The sequence below is a fragment of the Leucoraja erinacea genome, chromosome 5, assembly GCF_028641065.1.
Source record: "Leucoraja erinacea ecotype New England chromosome 5, Leri_hhj_1, whole genome shotgun sequence".
Lineage (NCBI taxonomy): Eukaryota > Metazoa > Chordata > Chondrichthyes > Rajiformes > Rajidae > Leucoraja > Leucoraja erinaceus.
Window position 1 is genome coordinate 78,081,661 of NC_073381.1, and position 16,229 is coordinate 78,097,889.

General features: G+C 42.6%; 1 protein-coding gene across 1 annotated transcript in view; it reads left to right on the forward strand.

Moving 5' to 3' along the window:
- The first annotated feature begins 6,447 nt into the window (after window positions 1-6,447).
- The window catches only part of LOC129697448 (gamma-aminobutyric acid receptor subunit rho-2-like), a 29,915-nt gene continuing 20,133 nt past the window's right edge, over window positions 6,448-16,229 (forward strand). The window contains exon 1 of the mRNA XM_055636036.1: window positions 6,448-6,554. Coding sequence (XP_055492011.1) covers window positions 6,536-6,554 — 19 coding nt within the window. The 5' untranslated portion in view covers window positions 6,448-6,535. The remainder of the gene's footprint in view (window positions 6,555-16,229) is intronic.

Genomic DNA, 16,229 nt, shown 5'->3' on the forward strand with positions numbered 1-16,229 from the left:
TACTTAAAAAAAAAATCTGCTTGAACCTTACCGACCAGGGTAAAAAACCCCATAAACAGTTCATGAATCATTATCACGCGCATTTAATTGATTTTTTTCTGGTTGCTAAAAGTGGCTGACAATAAGTCAACTCAAAATATTCACAAAAAGAAGACACAGTATTTCACCCCGAAGAGATGTAGATTGAAACAGATTAGTAAAATGGGCAAATGGCTTGGGCAATGAATGAAGAAGCAAGCAGTTTTAAAGGATGTCGTCTTTTTCCCTTTTTCCCCCAAAGATTAGCCTGTAACTACAAATTATTTGTGAACTAGGACTTTAGAAATCACACTCAAGTATTAAAAAGAAGTCTTGCGGTTGGATCAGGCAGAATCACGGTGTTTTATTTAGAGAAGAGACCTCTTTAGCCAAAGTGAATCAATATAAATCAAGTGTAACCAAGAATGGCAGAGAAAAAACAGAGGGTGCTCACTCAAACTACAAAAAATGGCCGAGAAAGAACAATTCGGATGAGTGTTTTATAATGCAGGTGTACACCGAAGATAGACACAAAGTGCTGGGGTAACTCAGCGGTCAGGCAGCATCTCTGGAGATAAAGAATGGGCCACCCATCCTTTTCCTCCAGAGATGCTGCCTTTCCCACTGAGTTACTCCAGCACTTTGTGTCTATCTATAGTACAGTACAGCTTTTCAGTCCATGTCAGGTTAAGCTAATCCCTTCTGCCTACATATGATTCCTATCCCTCCATTCCCTGCATATTCATGTGCCTATCTAAAACCGTCTTAAATGCCACTGTTTCCGTTTCCACCACCATCCCTGGCAACATGTTCCAAGCACCTACCACTCTCTTTATAAACTTGGCACAATTATTTTACATTTTCCCCCTATCACTTTAAAGCTATGCCTAGTATTTAACATTTTTATATTGGAAAAAAGATACTGATATAGGCACAAATCCAGGGGAAAAGGCATATAAATTGGCCAGAGGAAGCAGCAAACCAGAGGACTGTGAGAAATTTAGAACTCAACAGAGGAGGACAAATGGGTTAATTAAGAGGAGGGAAAAAAAGCATGAAACTTGTGGGGAATATAAAAACTGCCTCTAAAAGCTTTAGATATGTAAAAAGGAAAAGATTAGTGAAGACAAATGTGTGTCCTTTACAATCAGAGACAGGTGAATTTATAATGGGAAACAAAGAAATGGCAGAACAGTTAAATTAGTACTTTGGTTCTGTCTTCACTAAGGAAGACACAAACAATCTCCCAGAAATACTAGGGGACCAAGGATCTAGAGGGAGGGAGGAACTGAAGGGAATCCACATTAGTCAGGAAATGGTGTTAGGTAAACTGTTGGGACTGAAGGCAGATAAATCCCCAGGGCCTGATGGTCTGCATCCCAGAGTACTCAGGAGGTGGCCCTAGAAATCGTGGATGCATTGGTGATCATTTTCCAACGTTTTCTCGACTCTGGATCAGTTCCTGTGGACTGGAGGGTAGCCAATGTAATTAAAATATATATTAATAATTTAGACGAGGGAATTAAATGTGACATCTCCAAGTTTGCGGATGACACAAAGCTGGGTGTCAGTGTGAGCTGCGAGGAGGATGCTATGAGGCTGCAGGGTGACTAGGATAGGTTGGGTGAATGGGCAGATGTATGCCAGATGCAGTATCATGTGGATAAATGTGAGGTTATCTATTTTGGTAGCAAGACAGGAAGGCAGATTGTTATCTGAATGGTGTCAGGTTAGGAAAAAGGGAGGTGCAACGAGGCCTGGGTGTCCTTGTTCATCAGTCAATGAGAGTAAGCATGTAGGTACAGCAGGCAGTGAAGAAAGCTAATGGCATGTTGGCCTTCATTGTGAGAGAATTTGAGTTTAGGAACAAGGAGGTTCTACTGCAATTGTACAGGGCCCTGGTGACACCGCACCTGGAGTATTGTGTTCAATTTTGGTCTCGTAATTTGAGGAAGGATATTATTGCTATTGAGGGAGTGCAGCGTAGACTCACCAGGTTAATTCCTGGGATGGCGGGACTGATATATGATGAAAGAATGTGTTGACTGGGCTGGTATTCACTGGAATGTAGAAGGATGAAAGTGAATCTTATAGAGACATATTAAATTATATTAATTATATAACATATTAAAGGATTGGACAGGCATTCAATGTGATCATGGCTGATCATCCACATTCAGTATCCCGTTCCTGCCTTCTCCCCATACCCGCTGATTCCGCTCGCCCTAAGAGCTCTATCTAACTCTCTCTTGAAAACATCCAGTGAATTGGCCTCCACTGCCTTCTGTGGCAGAGAATTCCACAGATTTACAACTCTGGGTGAAAACGTTTTTCCTCATCTCAGTCCTAAATGGCCGACCCCTTATTCTTAAACTGTGGCCCCTGGTTCTCGACTCCCCCAACATCGGGAACATTTTTCCTGCATCTAGACTGTCCAATCCCTTAATAATAACCTGTTGCCTCACTCAGGTTCGATCCTGGTGCTGTCTGTGTGGAGTTTCCACGTTCTCCCTGTGACCGCATGGGCATTCTCTGGTTTCCTCCTACATCCCTAAGACGTGTGGGTTTGTAGGTTTATTGGATGCTGTAACTGGCTCTAGTGTGTGTCGAGTGGATGCAAAAGTGAAATGATGTGTAATTAGTGTAAACGAGTGATCGAAGGTCGGTGTGGTGGGCTGAAGGGCCTGTTTCCATGCTGTTTCTTTCCATCATTCAATCAATAACCACAGAGCTGGATCATAGAATTGCTAATGAACAGAAGACTATTTCACTCATTTGAGTCTGTGTTGGCTCCTTGAAGAACAAGCCCATCAGTATCATTCCTCCACTCTTCACTTATAGCTCTTCAAATTAATTTATTTCAATCATCCATCCAATTACCATTTGAAAACCCCGACTGACTTTATTCCCATTAGCCCTTTATAAAATGAGTTCTGAATCAGAGCCTCCATTACCCTCCATGGAAATACATGTTTCCTTTGCAACATCCTGCAAAGTTCACTCAAAAGTTAAATCTGTGCTGCTTGCTTCTTATGTTCTTGATTCTTGAAGCATTCACCACTGAGAAATGCTCTGTATTTGGTAGTACTAAATGTACTGTCTAGCACCAGAACCACAGCAAACCCTGACCTCAAAATTCATTTGTTAACTTCCAGCGAATAAGATTTATAGAAGCATAGAAACATAGAAAATAGGTGCAGGAGTAGCCCATTCGACCCTTCAGGCCTGCACCGCCATTCAATATGATCATGGCTGATCATCCAAAATCAGTACCCCGTTCCAGCTTTCTCCCCATATCCCTTGATTCCTTTAGCCCTAAGAGCTATATATAACTCTCTTGAAAACATCCAGTGACTTGGCCTCCACTATCTTCTGTGATTCACTATTCCACAGATTCACAACTATCTGGGTGAAGAAGTCTTTCCTCATCTCAGTCCTAAATAGCCTACCCCTTTTTCTAAAACTGTGACCTCTGGTTCTGAACTCCTCCAACATTGAGAACATTTTTCCTGCATCTAGCCTGTCTAATCCCTTAAAAATGTTATGTTTCTATAGGATCTCCTCTCATCCTTCCAAATTCATAGATACTGTACATAGATACATAGTCAATAGGCGCAGGAGTAGGCCATTCGGCCCTTCGAGCCAGCACCGCCATTCAATGTGAGCATGGCTGATCATCCACAATCAGTACCCCATTCCTGCCTTTTCCCCATATCCCTTGATTCCGCTAGCCCTAAGAGCTCTATCTAACTCGCTTTAGAATGCATCCAGTGAACCGGCCTCCACTGCCTTCTGAGGCAGAGAATTCCACAGATTCCCAACTCTCTGGGTGAAAAAGTTTTTCCTCATCTCATTTCTAAATGCCCTTCCCCCTTATTCTTAAGATAGAATGGTAAAGAAGGCATACTGTAGGTGGTGAGCTTGTCTTTATCAGTCGGGGCATTGAGTATAAGTCATGATGCAACTCTATAAGATTTTAAAGACAGATGGAACTGCAGATCCTGGTTTACAAAAAATAACTCACATAATGCTGGAGTAATTCAACGGGTCAAGCAGAATCTTTGGAGGACATGGATAGGTGACGTTTCACGCTGGAACCCTTTTTCAGACCATAAGATTCTGATTCGGAAGCATTTGTAGTATAGAGTGCAATAGTGGTTCCCCCATTACAGGAAGGATACGGACGCTTTGGGAAGGTTTGCAGAATGATGCATGCATCCGAGGGTATTAGCTGTATGGAGAGGTTGGACAGATTTGGATTGTTTCCTCTCGAAAATCAAAGGTTATAGAGCCATAGAATCTTACTGCACAGAAACAGGTCCTTCAGCCCAACTTGCCCATGCCGCCCAAGATGCTCCATCTACACTAGTCACATGACCGTGTTTGGCTCACATCCCTCTAAACCATTCCTAAGCATATACCTGGCCAAATGTCTTAAAGAAAAATGTTGTTATAGTACCTGCGTCAACTACCACCTCTGGCACCTTGTTCCATATACCTACCACCTTTTGTCATAGGTGATAGGAGCAGAATTAGGCCATTTGGCCCAACAAGTATAATCCGCCAATCAATCATGGCTGATCTATCTGACACCCGTACTAATCAAGAATCTATCTATCTCTGCCTTAAAAATATCCATTGATGGCCTCCACCACCTCCTGTGACAATGAATTCCACAGATTCACCACCTTCTGACAAAATAAATTCCTCCTCACATCCTTCCTAAAGTAACGTCCTTTAATTCTGAGACTATGATCACCAGTCCTACACTTATCCCATTGGTGGAAACATCTTCTCCACATCCACTCTATCCAAACCTTTCACTATTTGATACATTTCAATTAGGTCTTCCCTCATCCTTCTAAACTCCAGCGAGTACATGCCCAGTGCCATCAAACGTTCATCATATGTTAACCCACTCATTCTTGTAAACCTCCTCTGGACCCTCTCCAGAGCCAAGCACACCCTTCCTCAGATACGGTGCCCAGATTTGCTCACAATAGTGTGAGAAAGTTGCCCCTCAGGTTCCTATTAAACCTTTCCCCTCACCTCTTGGGGGTATTGAAGAGAGACCTGATGGAAGTCTATTAAATTTTGAGAAGCAAGTCAAGTTCAAGTTCAAGTGAGTTTATTGTCATGTGTCCCTGTATAGGACAACAAAATTCTTGCTTTGCTTAAGCACACAGAAAAAAAATAGTAGGCATTTACTACAAAACAGATAAATGTGTCCATATACCATGATATAAATATATACACACATGAATAAATAAACTGGTAAAGTGCAAATAACAGAAAGTGATTATTAATAATCAGAGTTTTGTCCGAGCCAGGTTTAATAGCCTGATGGCTGTGGGGAAGTAGCTATTCCTGAACCTGGTTGTTGCAGTCTTCAGGCTCCTGTACCTTCTACCTGAAGATAGCAGGGAGATGAGAGCGTGGCCAGGATGGTGTGGGTCTTTGATGATACTGCCAGCCTTTTTGAGGCAGCGACTGCGATAAATCCCCTCGATGGAAGGAAGGTCAGAGCTGATGATGGACTGGGCAGTGTTTACTACTTTTTGTAGTCTTTTCCTCTCCAGGGCGCTCAAATTGCCGAACCAAGCCACGATGCAACCGGTCAGCATGCTCTCTACTGTGCACCTGTAGAAGATAGAGAGAGTCTTCCTTGACAAGCATGGACATTTTCTCCAAGGTGGAAATGTCACAGACTAACGGGGCATAGCATTAAGGTGACAGAGGCAACGATGAAAGGAGATGTGCAGTTTTACACAGAGGGTATCTGGAACGCAGTGCCAGGGGTGGTGGTGGAGCAAATGCAAAGGTAGTATTTAAGAGGCTTTTATATAGGAACCTGAATATGCAGGGAATGGAGGGATATGCATCACATTTGGGCAGAAGAGATTAGTTGAACGGCACCAAGTTCAGCCTGGACAACGTGGGCCAAAGGGCCTGTTTCTGTACTATACTATTCTATGGGTAGAAAGGAACCGCATATGTTGGCTTGTACCCAAGATAGACACAACATGCTGGAGTATCTCAGCAGGTCTCTGGAGAAAATGGATGGGTGATGATTTGGGTCAGGACCCTTCTTCAGACTGGGTGTTCAGACTGGTTCAGACTCCTTCAGCAGTCTGAAGAAGTGTCCAGACCTGAAATGTCACCCATCTTATCTCTCCAGAGATGCTGCCTGGCCCACTGAGTTACTCCAGCACTTTGTGTCTGCACTGTTCTATGTTATACAGTGCTTCTTTTTATTGGTCTCCTTTTGAGTGGCACTAGGCCATTCGGCCCTTCGAGCCTGCACCGCCATTTAATTCTTTTTATTGGTCTCCTTTTGAGTGGCAGTAAACATCACTACTGAGCTGATTACATGGTCATGCTGCGATACAGTATTGGCTACCAACTAACTGGATCTTTTACTCTTTGCAGTCCCATAATAAAGAGAATTTCGGATGTAACCAAAACTCGAGCTACCAAGCCTGATCACCTGCTCAGAGTGGATGATCATGACTTCACAATGAGACCTGCATTTGGTGGTAGGAACATTTTATTTTATCAATATTTAAACTTCCATGGTGTGCACTTTTGACTGCTTTGCCGAGGATGTTTGATTTCCTGATTCAATGGAAGGTTTTGGATATTTTAGTGTTACACTGGGGGGCACGGTAGCGCAGTGGTCGATCTTGACTACGGGTCTGCATGGAGTTTGTTACAGTCTCCCCGTAACCTACGTGGGTTCTCTCCGAGTGCTCTAGTTCCCTCCCACACTCCAAAGACATTCAGGTTTATAGGTAAATTAGCTTGGTATAATTGCAAATTGTCCCTGGTGCGCAGGATAGTATTGGTGGGCGGGAGATTGCTGGTCGGTGGGCTGAAGGGCCTGTTTCCACGCTGTATCTCTACTGCCTAACCCGCTGAGTTACTCCAGCACTTGTGTCCATTGGGGAAAGTTTTTAAATAGTTTTCCCAGATGAATTAAATGCAAAGTAATATCCCCCTCAGCTTTTTGATTTTTAATCATTTTTGAGAGCTGAGCAATGATGACAAATGTTTTCATTTATTGCCCAGCCTTACCTGTCCTCCAGCAGATGTCGTAGAACTGTTCTCTTGAGCCACTGCAGTCCTTCTGGTGAAGGTAGTTCAAAATTGCTTTAGGGCAGAAGGTTTCAAGACTTAGACCCAGCAGTTGTGAAGGACCAATGATACGTTTCCAACGCAGGATGATGTGCACCCTGGAGGGAAACCTGCACTTGGTGGTGTTCCCACTGTTGCCTTTGTCCTCCAAGGTAGTAGAGTTCACAAGTTTGGGAGGTGATGCCAGCGTTGGGGCTGCAGAGTTTCAGGAATAGGACATGGGTGTTTTTGAGAGGGGTTTATTTACATTACAATTTTGTACGGTTAATGCTCAGTAATTTCTCGTGCTCTTCCAGAAGACTGTCCAGGATACTGTTTCAAAAAAAGATTTTGATCAACTAAAATTTTTGATCAACTAGATTTTTGATCAACTAATTTATTTTTGATTTAAAAAAAATACAAGGTTTCTTTATTGCAGAGATAGATAGATATAGATATGCCATTTATTGTCACTATACATGTACAATGAGATTAAAAGCAGCTCGTACTCAGTGCATACATATAATTTAGTACAAAAAACAAGAAACAGAAAACAAAACCAAAAGGGAGAGGGGGGGGATAGGTGCACAATTCTGCGGCGCTATATACATATCTATAAAGGCAAAATGGTGAAGGATGAATAGGTAGTATTCTTAGGCAGATGGAAGTTATGTAGGTTCTAAAGTATTTGGTTTCGTTGAGTTTTCGCTCTGGATCTCATGAGTAGAGACACTTTTGGAGAATGTGCATATGGTCAGGCTGGAAGTAATGTTGAAATTAGCGATAATTTACAACAAGGATTCAGTTCAGTTTTGAGTTACAGCACGGAAACAGGCCCTTCGGCCCACCGGGTCCACGCCGACCAGCGATCCCCACATATTAACACTATCCTACACATACTGGGGACAATTTTTATATTTACCAAGTCAATTTACCTACCTACCGGTACGTCGTTGGAGTGTGGGAGGAAACCAAAGTTATCGGGGGGAAACCCACACGGTCACGGGGAGAACGTACAAACTCTGTACAGACGGCACCCGTAGTCAGGATCAAACCAAGAGTTTCCAGCGCTGTAAGGCAACAACTCTACCGCCAATCTGTGGTATACTTTTACTGGAACAATAACACCGTTGTTTACTGCATCGCATGTTAGTTATTATCTCTCATGCTAGTTATTTCCCAGAATCATGAGATATTAGTAGCACAATTAGTAAGTTTGCAAATGAAATGGAAATTGGTGGTTTTGACAGTGAAGGAGGTCATCCCAAGGCTGCATGGCAATATGAATGAACTGGTAACATGGCCAGATCAATAGCCAGATTGAATGTAATCCTGATAAATGTGATCTAATGCATTTTAGGAGGACTAACATGGTTAGGACACGTGTTATAATTGTTTGTGGTTGAAAGGGTATTGAGGAACAGGGAAATCTTTATGGATTGGTCAATGTCACCTGAAGCCACAGCGCAGGTGGTAGAGAAGGCATATGGGATACTTGCCTTCCTTCATAAGCCATGGCATAGAACATAAGAGCAATGAGGTTAGCAAACAATCACAGAATCTTGTTGTGTGGAAACAGGCCCTTTGGCCCAACTTGCCCACAATGGCCAACATGTCCCATCTACACTAGTCCCACCTGCCTGTGTTTGGCCCACATCCCTCTAAACCTCTCTTACCCATGTACCTGTCTCAATGTTTCTTAAACTTTGCGATAGTCCCTGCCTCAACGACCTCCTCTATCCGCTCGATCTAAAGACCCACCACCCTTTGTGTGAAAAAGTTACCCCTCAGGTTCCTATTAAATCTTTCCCCCCTCACCTTAAACCTATGTCCTGTGGTTTTCCATTCCCCTACTCTGGGCAAGAGACTCTGTGCATTTATCCGATCTATTCCTCTCATGATTTTGTATACCTGTATAAGATCACCCCTCATCCTCCTGCACTCCAAGGAATAGAATCCTAGCCTGCTCAACCTCTCCCTATAGCTCAAGCTCTCGAGTCCTGGCAACATCCTCGTAAACTCTAGCGTCCAGGTTCAGGAACAGTTTCTTCCCTACAGCCATCAGGCTATTAAACCCCACAACCTCAAATAAGCTCTGAACTTCAATAGACTATTATTATTATTAGAATTATTATTATTATTGCACCACTATTGTTTGTTTTTTGAGTATGTGTATATAATAATAATATATATAGATATATGTGTGTGTGTGTGTGTGTATATATATATATATGTATGTATGTATGTATATATATATATGTATGTGTGTACTTGTGGGTATGCGTACATATACATACTGAACTTTTTTCTCTCTCTCGATTATCATATTGTTTACAGTGTACTATGTTTACATATTCTTTTGTGCTGTAGCAAATAAGAATTTCATTGTTCTATCTGGGACACATGACGAGAAAGCACTCTTGACTCTAAATCTTTTCTGCACCCTTTCCAGCGTGACACTATCTTTTCTATAACATGGCGTCCAAAACTGAACACAATAGTCTAAATGCGGCCTGGCCAACGTCTTATATGACTGTAACTTGACCTCCCAACTTCTATACTCCGTGCTCTGACTGATGAAGGCCAATGTGCCAACATTTATAAACCTTGGTTAGGTCCAATCTGGAGTTCTGTTTGCCACACTATATGAAAGACATGATTGCACTGAAGAGTGTGCAGAGGCATTGCACCAGGATATTGTCTGGGATGTGTGGCACTGCCACTTATGAGCAGAGAGTGGAAGGCCTCGGTTTGCTCTCCTTGAAATAGAGGAGGCTTTTGGGAGACCTCTTCTTCTTGCATATGGCATGCACAGCCTAAAGTTGTAGGTCAACTTGTTCTATTTGATCTTGTTTGTGCACGTCGGGTTGATTGTATTAGTCGAAACAGGGTGGAGCGCGTGAAGGTTGCAATCTCCCACTCCTTCGGAGGACCTGATTGTTATATAAGATATTAAGAAAATTATATATGAATGAATGAATGAATGAATGGATGAATGGATGAATCAATGCATGAATGAATGAATGAATGAATGGATGAATCAATGTATGAATGCATGAATGAATGAATGCATGAATGAATGAATGCATGAATGAATGAATGCATGAATGAATGAATGCATGAATGAATGAATGATTGAATCAATGCATGAATGAATGAATGAATCAATGGATGAATGATTGAATGAATCAATGAATGAATGAATGATTGAATGAATGATAGAATGAATGATGAATGATACTTTATTGTCACATGTGACAAGTCACAGTGATATCCTTTGTTTTGCACACCCAAGGTACGCAAGGTATGCAAAGAGTCGCCACTTAAAGGGCACTGACAAAGTTACAAGTATCCCATTTTAACACAAACCAATTTAAACACATTCCCCTTTAGTTCTCGGCGGTTTCCCTATAGTTTAGATAGTAAGAAACATTTCCCTGTAGCAGAGATATCTAATACCAAAGGGCATTTGTTTAAATTAAATAGTGTTTAAAGCGAATCTGAGAAAGAATCTTATCACCTGGAGTCTGGAATGCACTGCCCGAAGGTAATACCCTGCAGGTAATACCCAATTGTGCCATAAGCACGTGATGTTTAACCTACCTATGGCTGTGCCTGTGACTTATACAAAGCAAAAGACATATCTTGCAAATCAATTCAGCTGCAGTTTTCGATTGATTGATATTACAATTCTACGTCTCAACTTTGATCGTATTTTTAAAGTTTGAGTATTGCCTACTCCATTACAATATTGAGTGCCTTTAAAAAGTATTAATTTTATTATGAGTTGGATACAAGCTTAAAACTGTAAACAGTTTAGTTTATTGTCACGTGTACCGAGGTACAGTGAAAAGCTTTTGTTGCGTGCTAACCAGTCAGCAGAAAGACAATACATGATTACAATCGACCCATTTACAGTGTAGAAGACATGAAATACATAGATGTACAATCGGATACCATAAAACTTAAACAGTTTGTAGAGATACAGTGAAAATAACGTGCTTACAGCAGAAAGATGTACAAAAAATCGACCCTTTTTTGAGATAAGAAATTATTTTACCATCTCTTCAAAATAGCTTTTGAAGATTAGTTTCCATCTCTTCATGAAACTGTGCAGTAAAGTGCTACCTCTTGAGAATAACATCCTCTTTTACTCACAGCCTTCTTCTGTAGGGGTCGGGGCAGTAGTTCATTATGGTAAAATGCAGATTGCTTTCCCCTGGAGGTTAGTGCAACTTTAAAGCTCACTGCTCCTCCCACACAATGTACAGCCACATGCGCTTGGAATTAATGCTGCAAATCGCTTTTTTTGGATTTTCTATCTTTCCTGCTTAGTGCAAACCCCATTGGCTGTGGAATTTGACTAACCATCTGGAAGCTCAGTGAATGTACATGCGAGGATTAACGAGCTCACTGATGACGGTGTGGATTAAAGGAAGCAGCAGTTGATGCTGTATGAATGTGTGTGCATGGCTACGTAACAGCTCTTTACCGACCTACATTGAAAAGATCATATGTACCTGTATACATACCCAAACGTAATGTCATGCTTACAAAGAATTCTTCTTCTTTCGGGAAATAAGATGTGCTCAAAAATAAATCGTGTTTCTGGAACAAAATTTGCAGCGGAATAGACTTAATTTTACAATCATGCCATTATTTTAGTATATTATGATGGTTGCTTAAAGGACCATTAACTCAATGTATTTGTGGAGTTGTTTTTGTGACAAATAATGTAATCTCTGCGGGCTGATTCATCCACAGGCAGAAGTTGTAACCAGTGTGGTTACGGGGATTAAAGTCACTGGTCTATGTGGATACTGTATGTTCAAACTTGTCAACATGCTTGTTAGAGTGTAACTTTGAGTGTATGAATAGGACAGTTGAGGGAGAACGAAATTATCCGACTTAAAATGATACAGCAAGCCAACATTCTGAATTTTCTGAAGATTTTTTCTGAACATTCTGAAATTTCTGACTTAAAACGCTGGAGTGACTCAGCGGGTCAGGCAGCATCTCTGGAGAAAGGTTTAGTGTCAGAACCCTTCTTCAGACCTGACCCGAAACATCAGCTATTTCTTTTCTCCAAAGGTGCTGCCTGACCTGCTGAGTCAGACGGTGAGACTTGGACCCTACACCTCGACATCCCTGACCCTCAGCACAGGAGCACCGCAGGGCTGTGTGCTCAGTCCGCTCCTCTATGCCCTATACACACATGACTGCTTGCCCCATCACCCCGCAAATAGGATCATAAAATTTGCGGACGATACAACCGTGGTGGGGCTCATCTCAAATGGGAACGAGGTCGCCTATAGAGAGGAGGTGCACAGACTTTCTGAGTGGTGTGCTCACAACAATCTCTCTCTGAACACTAAAAAGACAAAGGAGATCATCACTGATTTCAGGCGACATAGAGCGGAGCTCAGGCCACTGGAGATAGGGGGCGAGGAGGTGGAGAGGGTGCCTAGTTTTACATTTCTGGGGATCAACATCAGTGAGGATCTTAAATGATCTGTGCTGTAGTTGTAAAAAAGGCGCAACAGAGACTTTACTTCCTCAGAACACTGAGGAAGGCCCATCTGTCTGCTAAACTGCTGGAGTCTTTCTACCGCTGTTCAGTAGAAAGCATACTGACTTACTGCATAACTGCCTGGTTTGGGAACTGTTCAGCAGCTGACAGAGCAGCTCTCCAGAGGGTGATAAAAACTGCCCAGGGTATCATTGGACTCCCCCTGCCCCCTCTGGAGGACATTTACCACTCCAGATGCCGCAGCAGGACCTGTAATATCGTGAAAGACATTACACATCCTTGTCACCACCTTTTCACACTGCTGCCCTCAGGAAAAAGGTACAGGTCGCTAAAGTCACGCACTGCCAGACTCAAGAACAGCTTTTACCCATCAGCAATCTTGGAACTGAACTCTGTCTCGGGAGCGGGTTATGGGGAAGGAGGGGGGGGGGGTTGGAGACAGTGTTAATTTATGTAAATGTGAATCCATGGGTGGGTTTGGGGAGGGAGGGAGTGTAAAAAGTATGAGTATGTGAATGTTTGAAGTTCTTTTAAATGGAGAGACACAGTAATCTCGTTGTATGTGACACATGCAATGACAATAACGCATTCTGATTCTGATTCTGATTCTGATTCTGATTCTGAGTCACTCCAGCATTTGGTGTTTATTTTTGATATAAGCAGCACCTGCAGTTCCTTCCTACACATTGTGAGTTTTCTTCACCAATAAACATAATAGGTGTTTCTTGAGTGTGTTATATACTTCACAAGAAACGTTATTGACTGAATAGTGTTTCTTGTGAATAAGTTATTCAGTATTTTGCTGCTCAGGTTAGATGGTATTACCTGAAGTTCAATGATTTATATTTTAGATGTCTGAACAGGATAAATTCATAATCCCCACTCACAGAAGAAGACCACATCAATAAAACACTTTTCCTGACCAAAGGCTATTCTGGAGTGTTTCACTGTCAGTAATCTGCTTGTCAATCATGTAAAGGATTGCAATCATGCTGGTGCGTTGGGGGTTTGGGTAGAAACATAGAAACATAGAAAATAGGTGCAGGAGTAGGCCATTTGTCCCTTTGAGCCATTCCATATGATCATGGCTGATCATCCAATATCAGTACCCTGTTCCTGCTTTCTCCCCATATCCCCTGATTCCTTTAGCCTTAAGTCTAAACTCTCTCTTAAATACATCAATTGAATCAATTGTCTTGGTTACACCTCTCTTTGAAATCTTTGTCAACTAAGAGTGCCAAGGGAAGAAACATAGAAACATAGAAATTAGGTGCAGGAGTAGGCCATTCGGCCCTTCGAGCCTGCACCGCCATTCAATATGATCATGGCTGATCATCCAACTCAGTATCCTGTTCCTGCCTTCTCTCCATACCCCCTGATCCCTTTAGCCACACGGGCCACATCTAACTCCCTCTTAAATATAGCCAATGAACTGGCCTCAACTACCTTCTGCGGCAGAGAATTCCAGAGATTCACCACTCTGTGTGAAAAAAGTTTTCCTCATCTCGGTCCTAAAAGATTTCCCCCTTATCCTTAAACTGTGATCTCTTGTCCTGGACTTCCCCAACATCGGGAACAATCTTCCTGCATCTAGCCTGTCCAACCCCTTAAGAATTTTGTAAGTTTCTATAAGATCCCCGCTCAATCTTCTAAATTCTAGCGAGTACAAACCGAGTCTATCCAGTCTTTCTTCATATGAAAGTCCTGACATCCTAGCAATCAGTCTGGTGAACCTTCTCTGTACTCCCTCTATGGCAAGAATGTCTTTCCTCAGATTAGGAGACCAAAACTGTACGCAATACTCCAGGTGTGGTCTCACCAAGACCCTGTACAACTGCAGTAGAACCTCCCTGCTTCTATACTCAAATCCTAGGAAGTCCCCCTCCTACTTCGAGTCGTGTCAAAAATTATTACGTTCACCAAATATAATATTCACCCTATCTACCAGTATCTACCAGTATCTAACAGTCAATTCATTGAGTATAGAAGTTGGGAGGTCCTGTTGCAGTTGTATAAGACATTGGTGAGGCTGCACTATGAGTATTGTGTTCAGTTTTGGGCACCATGTTATAGGAAAGGTGTTGTCAAACTGGAAAGGTTAGGGAGAGGATTTACGAGGATGTTGCCAGGACTCAAGGGGCTGAGCTATAGGGAGAGGTTGAGCAGGCTAGGACTCTATTCATTGGAGCACAGGAGGATGAGGGGTGATCTTATAGGGGTGTATAAAATCATGAGAGGAATAGATCGGGTGGACGCACAGAGTCTCTTGCCCAAAGTAGGGGAATCGAGGACCAGAGGACATAGGTTTAAGGTGAGGGGGGAGAGTTTTAATAGGAATCTGAAGGGTAATTTTTTCAGGCAAAGGGTGGTAGGTGTACGGAACAAGCTGCCAGGGGAGATAGTTGTGGCAGGTACCATCACAACATTTAAGAAACATTTAGACAGGTGCATGGATAGGACAAGTTTAGAGATATATGGGCCAAATGCAGGCAGGTAGGAATAGATGGGAAGTTGGGCTAAGGGCCTGTTTTCCACGCTGTAAGACCCTATTACTATGACTCTTGATTACAAGGTGGATAGAAGAAGCAATCCAAGAATCATGTCAAAAGCTCACTAAAACAGTGTGATTGCCCCCCAACTTGCAGGAATCTCTAAACCATGGCTGCTTAAAATGGGGACAAAGCCTTTAGAAGGACATTGAATCAGGGACCACACACGTCCAGCGAAAGTATACCTGTAAACACCATCTGCTCACCTGCGACAGAGTCTGTGAATCTCATTGCCCACAGAATGAATGGAAGAGAGTCATCCTTAATCCTTTGGGTGCAGCAGAGTTCTGAATGACGGTCCAGGTTATAAAGCACAGATCCTCCCAGATGGCAGCAAATTTATTGGCTCTCTTCTGGGAATAATGTCTCAGCTCTGTGATGTCTAACCTAGGATTCCATTTGAGAGTTATGTCCCAGGTGTCCAGTTTTCCTTCTCCTACGGAGAAAGGTGCCTGGCTGATGATTAGTTTGACTGGGCATCATGTTCGGCACGGACATGGTGGGCCACAGGGCCTGCACCTCCGCTATACAGTTATAGTTTGGTTTAGAGGTACGGTGGAGATACAAGATTTAGTGGCCCTTCGGCCCACCGAGTCTGCGCCGACCAGTGATCCCCTGCCCTAGCACTATCCAACACACTAGGGACAATGTACCATTTTTTTCTACCAAAGCCAATTAACCTACAAACCTGTACTTTGGAGTGTGGGAGGACCCAGAGAAAACCCACTCGGTCACGGGGAGAATGTTCAAACTCTGTACATAAAGCACCTGTAGTCAGGATCGAACCTGGGTCTCTGGCGCAATAAGGCAGCAACTCTACCTCTGCTGCACTACCATGCCACCCCAAATGTTACATGATGAGGAGAATGCAAGATGACATGTGTGTAATCTATGAATGATGGAAGGCTTTTCATTTGGATAAAGCTCTCTCAAAGATAGACACGATATGCTTGAGTAACTCAGCGGGACAGGCAGCATCGCTGGAGAGAAGGAATGGGTGACGTTTCTGGGCAAGACCC